We start from the raw sequence: 17,791 nt of genomic DNA, 5'->3' as shown, positions 1-17,791 counted from the left end.
ATTGTGTATTTGGTAAACATTTACTTGCAGACATAGAAGACAGTGATACAACATCCTCTTCAGGTCAGATGTGTGGTTGACTATCGTTTCAATGTGTTTTCTTTTCCTTGCTTCTATGTACATTCCTAACATTTCCAAGGCTCTTGAAAGCTCTCCATATTTTCATTTCATTTTTGCCGTAATTTCCTCTTCATTGATGGCTGGTTTCTCATTTCAGCTACTGAAAATTAAAAGCTTTTTTCCCATAATCTGCAGCATTTTGAGTGTTTTAGGCTTCCGCTATAACTCTGGTTTCTTTTTGCAGGATTTTACAAATTGCTTCTCTACAATGGAAATACACAATATTTAACATACATTTATGCATGGATAATTAACTGTATTTTATGTTTGCAGATGACGATGAGTCTTCTTCAATTAGTACTCCTCCTCCAGGTAGAATTTTCTTTACCTACAATATTTATTTTATTTCTCTTTCTGTCTACAGTAAAATCATGAAAATTACTGTTTCAAAGTACTTCAAGTAAAACAAAATTCTTCTGACAGAGCTGACATAGCAGATTCCACCTGCTAAGGCCCCCTGCACACGGACGGTGCCCGTAATCACGGCCGGTGATTATGGGCATGGCCTGCCTTCGACAGTCACCCTCCTTTGCGGGCCGTGCTCCCATTATAAAGTTTGGGAGCACGGTCCGTAAAATCAAAAAAATAGGACATGTCCTATTTTTTCCGGGTCATTTCTACAGTTGGACACCTTCCCGTAAATATGCGGGAAGGTGTCCGTGGGCTATAGAAATTAATGGGTCCATGCTTTGATCTGCAATTACGGTCCGTAATTGCAGATTAAAATTACGGCTGTGTGCATGGGGCCTAAATTATCTCCAAAGGGGACCTGACAGGTAATTTTTGGACCCTAAACTACCGCCATGCCTTATTACATGAGGTGACAATGTTGACTGCATCTTTAGCATACAGGGGCATGTTTAGAAAACCAGTCCAGTCCCATTCTCCCCAAAACTGTCAAAAATACCCATTTTGATTAATATTTTCATAAACACCTCCCCTTTTGTAGACCAGATCAAAGGACTGTCTGGCAAAAAACTATACTGTTGGCAGGTGTACCATTCAATACTGTATAGTTTTCTGTCTGATTGTTGCATGGGCCTTATGTATGAAAACTGGTGCAGACGAGAACTGGAGGTGTTGTCCATATCAACCAATTTAATTAATACTTTTATTAGCAGAACTTCTAAATAGAAAAAAACTAAAATCGAATTAGCTGCTACAGGCAACGCCTCCATTTCTTGTCTGCACAAGTTTTTATACAAGTAGTCGAATGTCCTTCAGTTTGTCATGTGCAATGTTTGTGAACCTGAGTCCCACTATTTAGGAGTACATACAGGGCCGGCCTTAGGATAGATGGCGCCCCGTGTGAAATTATCTTTCGTTGCCCCATTCCCATCATAAAAAAAATGCCCTATAAAAAAGTATAATGCCCCCACAGTATAATGCCCTATATAGTGCCCCCACAAAGTATAATGCCCCTTTAGTGCCCCCATACAGTATAATAATATTTAATAATATAATATATTATAACCCCCTTCAAGGACACAGTATTTTGTCCTCTAATTGTGCCCACACAATATTATGCTCCCTAAGTGCCACACACTATATTGCCTCCTATAGTGCCCCTACACAGTATAATGTCCACTTAGTGGCCTCCACACAGTATAATTTCCTCTCCCCTGGCTGCCACAAACAGCCCCCCTTGTAGATAGTGCCCCCTGTAGATTGTGCCATACAGCCTCTCTGTAGACAGTGCCATAATCCCCCACCTCCTCCTTGTAGACCTTGCCACACAGACCCCTTGTAGGTAGTGCCATACAGCCCCCACCACCCCCTTATAGACAGTGCCACACAGCCCCTTGTAGGTTGTGTCCCACAGCCCCCATGTAGGTAGTGCCACACAGCCCCCTTGTAGGTAGTGCCATACAGCCCCTACCTCTCCCTTGTAGACAGTGCCACACAGCACCTTGTAGGTAGTGCCACACAGCACCTTGTAGGTAGTGCCACACAGCACCCTTGTAGGTAGTTCCACACAGCCCCCTGTAGGTAGTGGCACACAGCCCCCTGTTAGCAGTGGCACACAGCCCCCTGTGTGTAGTGCCACACAGCCCCCTGTAGGTAGTGGCACACATCCCCTTGTAGGTAGTGGCACACAGCCCCCTTGTAGGTAGTGCCATACAGCCCTCTTGTAGGTAGTGCCACACAGCCCCCTTGTAGGTAGTGCCACACAGCCCCCTTGTAGGTAGTGCCACAGAGCCCCCTTGTAGGTGGTGCCACACAGTCCCCTTGTAGGTAGTGCCACACAGCCCCCTTGTAGGTAGCACCCCCCTTCCTTCCGCTTCAGGAGTTGACCCTGATGTCACTGTCCATATATGGACAGAGATATCAAGCGCTCCATCCAGGAGCGGAATCCTCAGCCTCAGGGGGATTCCACTCCTTCAGGGAACTACAGTGGCGATATGTACAGGAAGGGGTTGTGCCATCTATATAGGCTGCAAAAAATCTCCTCCTTCTCACATTCATTTCGCTCTGTGAGGAGGCTGAGGAGAGAATGCACAGCCTTGGTTTACAGGAGTGTCGCGGCACCCCTGGAGGGTTCCCGCGGCACCCCGGTAGGGAACCACTGGCCTAGTAGATAGCAGAGCCCAGGCGGAAAGGAAGCTGCTGAGTCGCCGGACCTGGGCGCTTCTGAAATAGGGTCGCCAACAACCAATTTATTTATTTTTTTGACAAGTTGGTCCAAAATCATGGACAGACAGAAATTTTTACAGACAGTTTACGAAATTGAGAATAACATGTTTCTCGAACTTAAAACATCAATATAACCAGGTTAGCAATGTTAATTGTGAATTAGAAAGTGCTAATAGTTAAAAATCATAATAATAGAGTCAGGTCAACTCATTCTGCATTTTTACTTTTTGTAATGTTCTGGTTCGGTTCAACTAGACTGCGGCACTACAACTTGAAGACAAGATAATTCATAATGAGAGTGCGACATGGATCACAGGAGATAGAGCTACATACTACATATACATACTGCACACACACACTGCACACATACTACACATATATATATATATATACATACATACATACATTATATACTGCACACACTACATATATACACACTGCACACATACTACATGTACACAGTGCAGACATTCTACACATACACACACTACACATACTACATATATGCACTGCACACATACTACACATACACACTACATATATACACACTGCATACATACTACACATACTACATATATACACACTGCACACATACATACTACATATACACACACACTGCACACATACATACCACATATACACGCACTGCACACATACTACATATACACACTGCACACATACTACACATACACACTGCACACATACTACACATACACACACTACATATATACACACTGCACACATACTACATATACACACTGCACACATACACACTGCACTCATACTACACATGCACATATTACATATACACACACACTGCACACATACTACACATACACACACTACACATACACACTGCACACATACTACACATACACACACACTACACATATACACATACATACACACTGCACACATACTACATATACACACACTATACATACTACATACACACTGCACACATACTACACATACACAGGTTACATATACACACACATTGCCCACATACTACATATTCACATACATACACACACACTGCACACATACTACATATACACACTGCAAACATACTACATATACACATACATACAAACTGCACACATACTACATATACACACACTGCATACATACTACATACTGTATACATGTACATACATACATACATACATACATACTACACATATACATACATACATTGAGACACACAGTAATTTCACACTCCACTCACCCCTTTGGCTTTATGCATTGACACTTGTCTCCTTCCTGTAGCAGCAGCTATACAGGTCAGCAGTGCAAACACTGTAAAGGAGCAGTGTGCTGCTGACCTGTACAGCTCCTGGGCAGTGAATTAGATGCAGAGCAGGCCGCTGGATATGCTCTGCATATATTCTCCCGTGCCACCTGTCAGGTCCCAGCTCTTTGCTGCTGTACTCCATTCTCCATTACACAGTCGCAGCCCCGCTCTAATGGCGGAGATGAGAGAAACCTCTCATCCCAAGTGGGGATACCCCTTGGATCGCGTCACAGGGAATTCCTGTGATGCAATTGAGGGACATTCCATATATGGGCAGACAGCCAATGGTCCATTCAAGGACCCCCAGGGCTGTCTTACCATATTTCCTGTTGTTAGAGCATAGGTTGTCCTAACAACTGCCTATGTACTATCCGTACACAGGCTAATGTACTGGCATATAGATATATGCCAGTACATTAAAGTTTAAAAATCAAAAAGTTTAAACATATAGTAATGTTAAAAAAAATACACATACACTTTTTTTCCAATAAACATTAAAATAAGTCTCAATACATAAAATATACAAATTCGGTATTGGCGTGGCCGTATTAACCTGAACAATAATTTTTTTGCGTCTTTTATGATGTGTACGCTGTAAAAAAATCAAATAAAAACTGCTTTCTTTCACTTATTAATGTGAGGCACGAGGTGGGATGAATTTAACCTCCATGTGCCTCACATTAATAGTAATTAACCCCATCATGTAACTTACACATTAACCCATTATGACTGAGAAACATGATGGAGTTAATTACTATTAATGTGAGGGACATTCAACATTCGTCACACCACTTGCCTCACATCAGCAAATGGAAGAACTTTTTTTTATTATTACTGTTGGCAAAGTATCGTTTTGGTATCGAAAATCGCAATACTGCACAAAGTATCGGTATCGAATTCCAAATTCTGGTATCATGACAACCCTAATAGTGGCATCATCGTGATCATTCAAACACATATAGGTACTTTTCTGTGGTTTTCATAAGCTTGCAAAAACCCTTTAAGAGACAAACATGTCTATGGAAATACATGTGATGCTTAAGGAAGTTTAGATCCAAGGGATTAACACCCAAGTGCACCGGAGAAAGGATTAAGACTGAGTTACGTAAAACTCACATTAGAACAGCAGGAAATTGAGTCCCAGTGATTGACCACCCAATCTACTTGTTAGTGAATTCCTGATAAAAGCCAGAATATGCATTAATTAACTTTCCAATTGCCTTTGGAAATAATGCTTTACCTAAATACATGATTTCTCCGATATCTTAATATTTATATTTAAAAATTATGAGCAGTCCATGATTGATTTAAAGAATCTTAAATAAATCTATTACATGTGGTCCCCTATTGTTATTGGGTTCATTAAAGAATAAACTACAAAAATGAATTTACATTCCAATTATTTATAGATATAATGTGTCTCTAACTAATATTTTTTTAACTTTTTAATTTATTAGGCGTTTATAGGGTTGACTAATGTTATTTTTATTATTTATAGGATATCTTGTTTTGCCTTGACTCCTACTACAAGATAACATTATTTATTGTTGGATTCAATTATTTCTTAACATTATTATTATTATTATTATTATTATTATTAAACACTACAATTATATAAATTAATATAATACATGATTTTGCTAATAATAATAATAATAATAATAAAAAAAAAAAAAAAGATTATTAGTCATATTCAGGTTGTCATACAAAACTTTGATGGACATAGCTACAAATGCTTTTACAATTTACAATCCAGTTTCAACAATTTCCATGACTTCATATTCATACTTTAACTCATTTTTATCACTACTAACTAATGTTTCTTTCAGATGAACATTCTCGATCTACGGAAAGGAAAGACTCTGGTAAGTCACCATGGTATCTTCACAACATATGGAACTCGTACTCCGTAAACCATTCATTCAAAACATAGCTGAAATCTAGGTCACATTACTATTATAAAAATAGAAGCTGGCTAACAATACATAAACTATTTTGTATGTTTTTACATGGGTGACTGTAGAAAGTCTGATCTTAAAGTGGTTGTCTGGTTTATAAAATAAATTTTTAAATATACAATATTAGAGAACTAATACAGGGCAGTCCCACTGTACAGGGCAGCATACAAAGAGTGTCTCTTGTTCTGAAGGATCTGTTACATCTATGCATTATACACCTTGATTTCAATTGGAACTGTGTAATGCCTAATTTCCCCTGTGTTGGCACTGCAGAAAATTTGAACACTTGCTGCCAGGCTGCCCTTAAAGCTAGAACTAATCATTGGGGATCACCAGAGGGATACCCTCTGGTCAGCCTATTGTCGGTGGCACCTTTTACATAAAGCCACTGTCCAAAGCCGACAAATCCTAAGACCCCATGCACACGACTGTAAAATCGCCCGTAATTACGGACCGTAATTATAGTCCGTAATTACAGGCCCATTTGTTTCTATGGCCGACGGACACCTTCCCATATATTTACGGGAAAGTGTCCATGCCGTAGAAACTTGCCAAAAAAAATAGGGCATGTCCTATTTTTTTAATTTTACTGACCGTGCTCCTATACTCTATAATACAGACGGCTGTCCGCAGCCGTCCGTGTCCGTAATTACGGGTCGTAATTACAGGCATGGTCATGTGCATGGAGCCTTAGAGCTCTAGTTTTAACACATCGACATATGTTAGTATACAACCTTCAATTTGAATAAATAATAGCAAAAACAACTGCCTGGTGCGCTAGTTACCAATTTCTAAAGAAGAAAATCGGACTTTGTAAAGTGAAATAAAATGTTGGGGAGATCCAAAAATTGCATCACAAAAAGGACTCTGGTAGTGAAAATTGTTCTTGACTTTTCCTAGTTAGAAGACTTTGTACATGTACACCTACATTAGATTTAGATGGCAGGCTACAGGAGGATGTGATCGGGCACATGATAATTTTCTTTTTCGATTCTATGCCGTATCCTTATTAGAGACTGGTATTCATTAGTAATATAATGAATTCAAACCATATTGAAGTTCTACAATCTAACCTACATGTCTACATTCTAACGCTCTTCATTTATGTGCAACGAGGAAGCGCCATCAACTGGAGACTAATAAAAATAACAATGCCTGTGAGTCTTATAGAGAACAGTACACTTTTCATTGCTTTGCAGATATTTCTTTCCAGAATTCTACATAGAAAAATTATACCTTAACCATTTTTTTTTTCATGAATCCTCTTTTTCTCATCAGTATTTTCGATTATAAGTGACAGTGATAAGAATGGAAAATGGTCATTAAATCAATGGGCCCAATTCAACTATTAACAACATATCATTTTGTAAATTTTTAATATTTTGTTTTCTTGGAAAAGGACAACCAGATGATGCAGACAAGAGGGATAATTCTCAGCGATCAACTTTATTTATTGAGAAGCCTTCTGGTGGAACAGTAGGTGTGGGTAAGTAGTAAACTCATTCATTTCTAAATTGGTTTTATATACAGTATAATAAAATTATTTCACAAGGTCTATTTCTTCAAATGGACAGCCATTTTTAAAATGTTATACTTTAAGTACATGTCCATTTCTTCACACCATTTAATTTTTAGGTCCAAAACTTTGTGCTAATAAATTTCAGAACGTATCTTTATTGGGGTCAGATGTGCGTTTTTCTGATAAAGAGCTCTGCTTCCTTTCATGCAGCCATAGAGTTAAATAATTGAACTCTGGCTGACTGCAGCACAACTAGGGGAGCACTACGTATAATTTATACAGCTCCTATTAAATGCAATAATAAATAGCTATGCCAGCGTTTCTCAACCAGGGTACCCTGAAACCTTGGTGTTCCTTGGAACCTGGTCAGGGGTACACCAGAAGGTAACAGCAGCAAGCCATGTCACTTATCCAGTAGAGGTGGCATATAGAGTATAGAACGCACTCGCGCATAGATGAACACATATCAATAGACTTCCTCAGGTAGGGTTTCCTTAAGGCCGGGTTCACGTGTAGCCTAAGGCCCAAACTCCCGTAATTGCGGCCCGTAATTACGGGCCCATAGACTTCTATTGGCCACGGGTACCTCCCCGTATGCTTACCCGTGCCGTTGAAAAAGATAGAACATGTCCTATTTCAGGCCGTAATTACGGCACAGGCAGCCCATAGAAGTCTATGGGGCTCCCGTAATTACGGGTGACTACGTATGTGCACCCGTAATTACGGGAGCGTTGCTAGGCGACGTCAGTAAATAGTCACTTTCCAGGGTGATGAAAGAGTTAAACGATCGGCAGTAACTGTTTCAGCACCCTGGACAGTGACTACCGATCACAATATAGATAAAGCTGTAAAAAAAAAAAAAGACGTTCATACTGTAATGACGGGGTAGGGAGACAGACAAATGAGCCCTAATCTACCCGCCACTCAGTCCCTGCCTACTTGCAACGGCCCGTCCTACTCTCACTATGTGCACGACAGACAGACAGACAAGGGTACAAAGAAGCTAAGGGAAAAGGGGCAGATGCCCACGGCAACACCGTGAGCTACAAGAGTAGTGAACGAGCCGAGTCAAACCAGGAGTGTATGAGGTACCAAACGCAGAGCAAGAGAGTAGTCAGTAAAGCCAGGGTCAATATGAAGCAGAGGACAAATAGTACAAGCAGCAGCAGCAGAGCCAGGAAACAAGCAGAATCACAGGCAAAGGAGAAGCAGAAAATGAAGGTATAAATAGACAGAGGGCGGGAGCTAGCTCCGTCTGGCCAGGCTGTGATAGGCTCTCCCACTCCTCAGCCTCCCAGCCTGAGTGGTGGAAGAAGGAGTCACTCTATCAGACTTAGGAGCAGGTGAAGACTGAGTAACCACGGGTGTCGACACAGAAGCTGTGTCTGGCAGATCCTTTACAGTACCCCCCCTTTTATGAGGGGCCACTGGACCCTTTCTAGGTGGATCTGGCTTATTAGGGAACCGAAGATGGAACCTCCTGAGCAATACCCCAGCGTGTACATCCCGGGAGGGTACCCAAGTCCTCTCCTCAGGCCCGTATCCTCTCCAATGGACCAGGTACTGGAGGGAGCCTTGGACCATCCTGCTGTCCACAATCTTGGCCACCTCGAATTCTACTCCTTCAGGGGTGAGAACAGGGACAGGAGGTTTCCTCGAGGGAGCCAAGGACGGGGAGCAGCGTTTCATGAGGGAGGCATGAAACACGTCGTGTATTCGAAAATACGGGGGTAACTCCAGTAGGAAGGAGACAGGGTTAAGGACTTCAATGACCTTGTACGGCCCTATATACCGGGGAGCAAATTTTTTGGACGGGACTTTAAGGCGCAAATTTTTAGAAGACAGTCACACCAGATCCCCGACCACAAACAAGGGGTTAGCAGAACGTCTGCCCAGGCTGTGATAGGCTCTCCCACTCCTCAGTCTCCCAGCCTGAGTGGTGGAAGAAGGAGTCACTCTATCAGACTTAGGAGCAGGTGCAGACTGAGTAACCACGGGCATCGACACTGAAGCTGTGTCTGGCAGATCCTTTACACATACTTACCCAGAACTCCCTGCTTCTTCCTCCAGTCCGGCCTCCTGGGATGACGTTACAGCCCATGTGACCACTGCAGCCAATCACAGGCCAATCACTGGCTGCAGCAGTCACATGGACTGCTGCGTCATCCAGGGAGGTCGGGCTGGATGTCAAGAGAGGGACGCGTCACCAAGACAACGGCCGGGTAAGTATGAATTTCTTTTACTTTTATTACGGAAAGGGCTGTCCCTTCTCTCTATCCTGCACTGATAGCGAGAAGGGCTGCCGATTACTGCAGTGTAATTTTGCAGCCAAAAACGTGCCCGTAAATACGGGTGGAATACGGGTGACACCGGACCCGTATTTACGGGCACGGGTCCGTAAATAATGGTGCAATACGGGTCGAATACGTGTGACCAAGGACCCGTATTTACGCCAGTATTTACGGGTGGACAAAAATACGGTCGTGTGCATGAGGCCTAAATACTGTGGATTTTCCGCAACGGTGTCCGTTGTGGAAAATCCGCAGCATAATACAGTAGCAGCAGAGTTGATTAGACTGTGTAAATGATAAGCGGATAAAACGATCAGAAATTGACCTGCGGTGCGTTTTTTTAAATCTGAAGCATGTCAATTGTATTTGCGTAATCGCTGCTTTTTTGTTGCTGGTTTTTGCCATTGAATTTAATGGGGAGGTAAAACCTGCAACAAATAGCAGATGTAGCATTTTTTGCGGCGGAAAATCTGAGATTTCATCGCAAAAAAACGTAATTCAGAAAAGAAAAATCTTATACTTACTTAGAATTTTGCGCTTTTTCATCCAGGCCGGCCTCCTGGGATGACGTTTCATCCTATGTGACAGCTGCAGCCAATCAGAGGCTGCAGCGGTCACATTGCATAATATGTCATCCCAGGAGGTCGCGCTGCAGGACGGCAGAGGGACGCATCGCCATGACTACGGGTGAGTATGAAACTTTTTTTTTACGTGCAGTTTTGCGCAGCGGAAACTCTGGTAGAAAAACTGCACAACAATTTGGTACGGTTTTTCGCCCAGAATTCCCTGCGGCGACCAGGGCGGATACGCTGTGTGCTATTACGCAGCCTTAAAATTCCAATATAGAATGTACAGCACTGAATTTACAATGCAGAAGGGGACAGTAGAAGCCATATTTACACAATCATTTATACAGTGGTGTTGAAGTCAAGGTTACGGTAGGATATATGAATGTTTAAAAAGGCAGGTTTTCAAGTTGTGTTTAAAAGCTGGAATATGGGGAAGTTTCTGATATGTTGGGGTAGCGACTTCCATAGGAGAAAAGATGTATGGGAGAAATCTTGGATGTGAGAGGAGCAGACAAGGTCATATGCAGCGTGGAGGTTGGTGTTTGGATCTTAGGGCAGAGATGCATGGAGGGGTCAAGTTGCAAGAATTTAACATTGTATTGACTGATTGATCAGTAACCAGTGAAGGGACTGGCAGCGAGGAAAGACAGCAGAGGAGCAAGAGGACTGATGGATTTGTTGGGCAGAAGAAATGTGTACCAATTCGAGGGTGAGGGTGCAAGTCTGTTCGAGGCTAGAAAGGCTGTTACAGTAGTCCAAACAGTATATGAATGAGATATTATTAATCTAAAACCTCAACTATTATAGTAATAAAATACAACTACAAATACAGCTATTGCAAATTTATACTATATGGCCAAAAGTATATGGACACACCTCCTAATTATTGAGTTCAGCTGTTTTTAACCACACCCATTGCAAAAACTCAAGCACACAGCCATGTAATCTCCATAGACAAACCTTGCTAGTATTATGTGGCAAACTGAAGAGCTCAGTGACATTAAACCTGTCACTGCCATGTGATGTCACCTTTGTCACAAATCAGTTTGTGAAATTTCTGATCTGCTAGATCTGCCCTGGTCAACTGTAAGTGCTTTTATTTTAAAGTTGAAGCTTCTATGAGTACTAACAGCTAAACCACTAAGCATTGGAGCGCGCAAACTCACATAGTGAGACCACAAAGTGCTGAAACTTATGGCATGTAAAAATCACCTATCCTCTATTGCATCATTCCCTGCAGAATTACAAACTGCCTCTGGAAGTGACATCAGCACACGAACTGTGCATCGGGAGCCTAATTAAATGGTTTTCTATGGTCGACCAGCTGCACACAAGCCTAAGATCATGATGCGCAATGCCAAGCATCAGCAAAAGCTATATAAGGCACGCTGCCACTGAACTACAGCAGTGGAAACATGTTCACTGGAGTGACAAATGACATTACATTTCACTATCTACATGTCTAAGTTTGGCGGATGACAGGGGAATTCTACCTACTGTAATGAATAGTGCCCACTTAAAAATTTGGTGGAGAAGGGACAATGGTCTGGGACTGTTTTTTAAGGTTTGGGATTGGAGCATTATTTCCAGTGAAGGGTAATGTTAATGCTACAGCATACAGTAATTTTAGACCATTGTATGATTCCAACTTTGTAGCAACAGTTTGGGCAAGGCCCTTTGGCGTTCTAGCATGACTGTGCCCCTCTGCACAAAGTGAGGTCTATAAAGATACACGTCTATAAAGATATAGTGTGACGAGTTTGGTGTGAAAGAACTATCCCATCGAACACCATAGGGATGAATTGGAACGCTGATTGTAAGTTAGATCTACTCACCGAAAATCAGTGCTGACCTCACAAATGCTCTGTTGTCTGAATGGGCACAAATTCCCACAGACACACTACAAAATCTTATGAAAAGTCTTCTCAGAAGAGTCTGCTTTTATATCTATAGAACGGGGCCTAAATCCATATGAACACCTATGGCAGGGGTCAACAAACTGTGGCACCGGTGCCACAGCCGGCACGCGGGTCATGGTTTGCTGGCCCACTTCCCTTTCCCAATGTCCGGCGCTGAACACAGAGAGAGAGTGGAGCTTCATTATGCGCTTGTCGGCGCTGATAAACATGAGAGAGCACTGCTACATTGTGTTTGTCGCTGCTGAACACTTGGCAAGAACACAGTGCAGCCCTCTCTTTCTCCTGGTATTCAGCGTCGCCAAGCGCATAATGAAGCCCTGCTCTCTCCTGGTGATCAGCACCCCAAGGACGGAGTTAAAAAGCTAGCAAAAGTAGGCAGCTCTCTCTCCTATGTGTACTCCCAGCAAGCTGATGTCCAGTAGCCGCCGTCTTTCCTATGTGCACCCCCCAAGCTTGTGTTCAGTAGCCGTGGTCTCTGCTATGAGCTCCCCTAAAATCTGGTGTTCAATAGCCATGGTCTCTCCTATGTGCACTCCGCTCAAGCTGGTGTTTAGTAGTCACAGTCTCTCCTATGTGCACCCCTAAAATCTGGTGTTCAGTAGCCGCGGTCTCTCTTATGTGCACCCCTTCAAGCTAGTGTTCAGTAGTAGCTCTCTCTGTTCTGCGTGCAGCACCCCAACAGGTATTCAGTAGCCATGGTCTCTCCTAAGTGCACCCTCCCTTTCCCCAGCTGGTATTCAGTAACCGTTCATGGAGTCGTAGGTGTTCATGTTTGCATGGCACACTAAATACTTCATTATTGATTTTTTTTTTATTGGCACGCTATACAAAAAACATTGCCTACCCCTGACCTATGGTTTTGGAAAAGGATGTCCAACAAGCTCATATAGAGTATGTGGGATAGTCATGTGTCCGCATACAGTACTTTTGGCCATATAGTGTATAAAAGTATTGAATGGACACTATAGAAAACTAGTTAAATCGGAGAGGTGAGAGTACAATGAGCATGTGACTCACAATTCTTGAGATTCAACTTATTGTGACAGAAAGTAGATGTATTTTGAAGGAATGTTTGTAAGGCTGAGTGTTGTTAAATCAAAGAATCTATCAATTACATACATATACAGTACACAACATAAAAAATAAATGTATGTAGAAAAAATGGCATACATATAATTACAATACATTGCACATTTTAATACAGGTGGCGATATAAAGTTTGTTGCAAAAGTGGAGGCAAAGGATCTTCTCCGTAAACCAGTTGTAAAATGGTTGAAAGGAAAATGGATGGACTTGGCAAGTAAAGCTGGAAAGCATCTTCAGCTGAAGGACACCTTTGATCGGATTAACAAGGTATAAGAATAATAATTATAATAATTTTTATTTATATAGCGCCAACATACTCCGCAGCACTTTACAGTTCAGGGGGTACATTGTACAGACAAAATCAGACCTTACATATTGACAAAACTAATTTACAATTCAAACAAGAGTAGTGAGGACCCTGCTGGCAAGTGCTTACAATCTATGGGGAAATAAGTGAGAAACAAAGTGTAAAAAAATGCTTAAGTACAATAGTCCAGCCATCTTTTATACATATGGGGTAGTGACATAAAGCTGCATGAGCCGGACACCAGCCAGTGTCAGTGTATGACAGACATGAAGTGTATTAGGGTGCAAGGAGTGTGGGGGATACGGCTGAATGAAGGGGCCTCATTACTAACGTAAAGGGGGGGCCAAGGAAAGGAGTTAGATTAGGGAATGTTATAGGCCTGTCTAAAAAGATGTGTCTTCAGGGCACGTTTAAAACTGTGGAAGTTTGGAATTAATCTGATTGTCTGCGGTAGCGCATTCCAAGGAACTGGTGCAGCACGAGAAAAATCTTGTAGACGGGAGTGGGAGGTTCGGATTATGGCGGATGTTAATCTGAGGTCGTTGGCAGAACGTAGAGTGTGAGTAGGGTGGTAAACAGAGATGAGGGAGGAGATGTAAGGAGGTGCAGCACTGTGGAGAGCTTTCTGGGTGAGAGTAATAAGTTGGTCAGAAAGATGAGCCTGGCTGCTGAATTAAGGATAGATTGGAGAGGGGAGAGTTTAGTGAGGGAAAGACCAACTAATAATGAGTTACAGTAGTCAAGACGACAATGAGAGATTTGGCTGTTTCCACACTAAGAAAAGGGCGGATTCTGGAGATGTTTTTAAGGTGAAAGTGACAGGAGCGTGAAAGTGATTGAATGTGTGAAGTAAAGGAAAGATCTGTGTCAAAAATAACCCCAAGACAGCGGGCGCGCTGCCTAGTAGTTATGGTAGTGCCACACACTGAGATGGAGACATCAGGTTTAGGTAGGTTAGTAGATGGTGGGAAAACAAGGAGCTCAGTTTTAGAAAGATTCTGTTTCAGAGAGAGGACATGATGTTAGAGACAGCAGATAGACAATCACTGGTGTTTTGTATTAGGGCAGGGGTGATGTAATGGGAAGAGGTATATAGATGGGTGTCATCAGCGTATAGATGGTACTGGAAGCTAAATCTGCTGATGGTTTGCCCAATAGGGACTGTGTAGAGAGAAAACAGAATCGGACCTAGGACTGATCCCTGAGGAACCCCGATAGCAAGGGGAAGAGGAGAAGAAGTAGAACCAGCAAATGACACACTGAACGAGTAGTCAGAGAGATAAGAAGAAAACCAAGAGAGAGCCGTGTCTTTAAGGCCAATAGAGTGGCGCATGTTAAGTAGGAGTTTGTGGTCGACAGTGTCAAAGGCTGCAGAGAGATCTACTGTAGAAGAATCAGTAGAGAGTATTGGCTGTTAGATTTAGCCACCAAGAGATCATTTGAGACTTTAGTAAGGGCAGTTTCTGTGGAGTGTAGAGTGCGGAAACCAGATTGTAAGGGGTCAAGAATTGAGTTAGCAGCGACATAGCGGATAAGGCGAGAGTAGACCAAGCGTTCCAGGAGTTTAGAGATGAAGGGCAGATTAGAGACTGGTCAGTAGTTGGCAGCGCAGGATGGGTCAAGAGATGTTTTTTTTAGTAATGGAATTATAACGGCCTGTTTAAAAGAGGAGGGATGGGTTGCTATTAATGCAATATATTTCAAGTATTAAGAGACTAATATGTTAGCATGCTTTCTATAACAATAAACTTGCATGTGTAATAAAGCAGGCGCTGGATTAGATTTAGTGTAACTGCTGGGGTTTATAAGATGATTCTGCTAGCCAATCTATAGTCAATTTAATTGTACGTATTTTATTTATTTATTTTTAAATCTGCTGCGTTTAGAAAATAGCATTTCTCAAGGACTTAGTTCACCCTGCCTGTTACATACTAAAACCAGACTACTTTGCCCCCAGCAATCCTATATGCCAGACCATATCTTCCCCTACTCTCCTTGGGCCAGACCGCTAGTTCCGTAGTTCAAAGATACAGCAACTACTACTTCCTTAGCTCTCTTCTGTACCAGACAATATTTTTCCCAGCTCTCCAGTGGGTCAGACCATTCCTCCCACCCCCTAAAAGTACAGATTTATTTACATCTGAGTCCCAAATATCTTAAAACAAATATAAAAAAAATACCGAAACACATTCTGAACAATAAATAATTATAATAAATAAATAAGTTTCATGAGATTGGAAATTGACTAATGAAATAAGTGATGTTCTGTAAAAGACATAGCACAGCACATTAAACAGTTATACAAGGTAGAAGAGTTGAGAAAACTGACAGATGGATATTATCTACAGTCTATTTTCAATTTTATTTGTAGTAAACTTTTTCTTAAATATCGCAGGTCACTACAAAGGAATTATAGTAGTACACCTGTAGTAGTACAGGTGTAGTAGTAGTACAACTATAATATTGCACTTGTCGGTGTATTTCCACATCTTTTAGATAAAAAGAAAAGTCATTGAATAGAAAAATGATTTGCATTCACATATGCTTTACCATATCTCATATCATGAAATAATAAACTTCTTCTTTCCAGACATTTACATTTGAAATGCAAATCATAAAAGCAAAAGAGAACTATGCTGGGAACTACAGATGTGAAGTGACTTATAAAGATAAATTTGACAGCTGTTCATTTGATCTTGAAGTTATAGGTAAGTACAAGTACAACTATGCTGTGTGTCTAAGGCTAGGTTCACATCAGGTTTTTGCCATCTGTCAGACGTATATATCCTGAAAAAACAACAACAACCTATATTGCAAACAATAGGGTTACAGCTGTAAACTCTATACTTATCTTGATGGATCGGTCAAATGCATCTATGAAATAAGTATACAGTTGGGATACAGTTGCATGCCGTTGCCATTAATTTGATGTATGTTTTGGCCTTTTATAAAGAGAGAGGCATTTTATTTGCTTTTTTTTCTTTTTTCTTCAAACCGATCCAAATGTGCAAGCGTATATCCATCTGCTTTTGACTTCCATTACAGAAGAAAACGTAAATAACGATGGCCAAATTGTGATGTGAACCTAGCCTGACTAAATTTTTTTTATAATATTAGTTTTTAATATGTGACTATTTTTAAAGATTTGTAACACATAGCATTTATAGTAAAAAAAAAATAGTAGTCATTGGCAAGATATGCTCAATAGTGCTCCAATAAAAAAAAATTATACAGCAATTAAAAGTATTTTGGGGTTTACCTGTTAAATGCATACCTAAAGGACGCTCTTTTGGCATAAGTTTGGTTCATGGAAACCTATTAGGACGTCATATTATATATTAAAATACTTTGTTTTCCACCCAAAATGAAACTTCTGCCATTTAGCTTGGTGTGAATGCCTCTTTTTTCCAAATGGCCCAAAAGCCACTGCTGAGTTCTGAGTGCTGAGCAATCAATCTGGGCATGTACAGTATATTAGGATCTGCAGTATTAATCTTATGGCAGCTTGAATGCTTGAGTACCAAGTGAATGGGTGCACTCAACAGCAATACTCCCTGATAAAATGTTATTTATTTTCCTGTTTAGCTGCTCCTGAGGCTTCTCAAGCTTTTGACATCAGATCCGCTTTCAAAAGAAGGTAAATTATTGCATAACTCCTTAACGGGGATCTGTCACTAGGTCATATAAGTTGAACTGGTTATCCGGCTTGAATAGTTCTGGCTCCCTGATTCCAGCGCTGTTTTTCTTTTTTTTTCCTGTACCCCCTGTTCCAGAGATATCGTCCACTGTTGTGTTGGCTCACTCTATGCTAATTTGCTGTAGTTAGCCAACAGGGCGTGAACTACCCTCAAGCTCCCTCATGTTAATTGGTCAGCATCAGAAGCAGGGAAGCTAGCTCCACCCCATTGGCTAACTACAGAAAATTAGCATATAGAATGCCAACACAACAGTGGGCCATATCTCTGGAACGGGGGAGTCCAGGAAAAAAAAACAGCGCTGGAATCAGGGAGACAGCGTTATTCAGGTAATTTTACCAGTTCAACTTATATGACCTAGTGACAGTTCCTCTTAAAAATTCTAAATGCCATGTCAAG

The 17,791-nt window shown here is 41.4% G+C and overlaps 1 protein-coding gene across 1 annotated transcript in view; it reads left to right on the top strand.

Moving 5' to 3' along the window:
- MYBPC1 (myosin binding protein C1) overlaps nt 1-17,791 on the top strand; it is a 121,543-nt gene that overhangs the window by 39,443 nt on the left and 64,309 nt on the right. Inside the window, exons 4-9 of the mRNA XM_075859389.1 lie at nt 394-432; nt 5,878-5,913; nt 7,406-7,492; nt 13,509-13,657; nt 16,288-16,405; nt 17,283-17,334. Of these exons, the coding sequence (XP_075715504.1) occupies nt 394-432; nt 5,878-5,913; nt 7,406-7,492; nt 13,509-13,657; nt 16,288-16,405; nt 17,283-17,334 (481 nt within the window). The remainder of the gene's footprint in view (nt 1-393; nt 433-5,877; nt 5,914-7,405; nt 7,493-13,508; nt 13,658-16,287; nt 16,406-17,282; nt 17,335-17,791) is intronic.

Source organism: Rhinoderma darwinii, chromosome 3 (assembly GCF_050947455.1).
Source record: "Rhinoderma darwinii isolate aRhiDar2 chromosome 3, aRhiDar2.hap1, whole genome shotgun sequence".
Lineage (NCBI taxonomy): Eukaryota > Metazoa > Chordata > Amphibia > Anura > Rhinodermatidae > Rhinoderma > Rhinoderma darwinii.
This window is presented reverse-complemented; position numbering and strand designations above follow the sequence as displayed.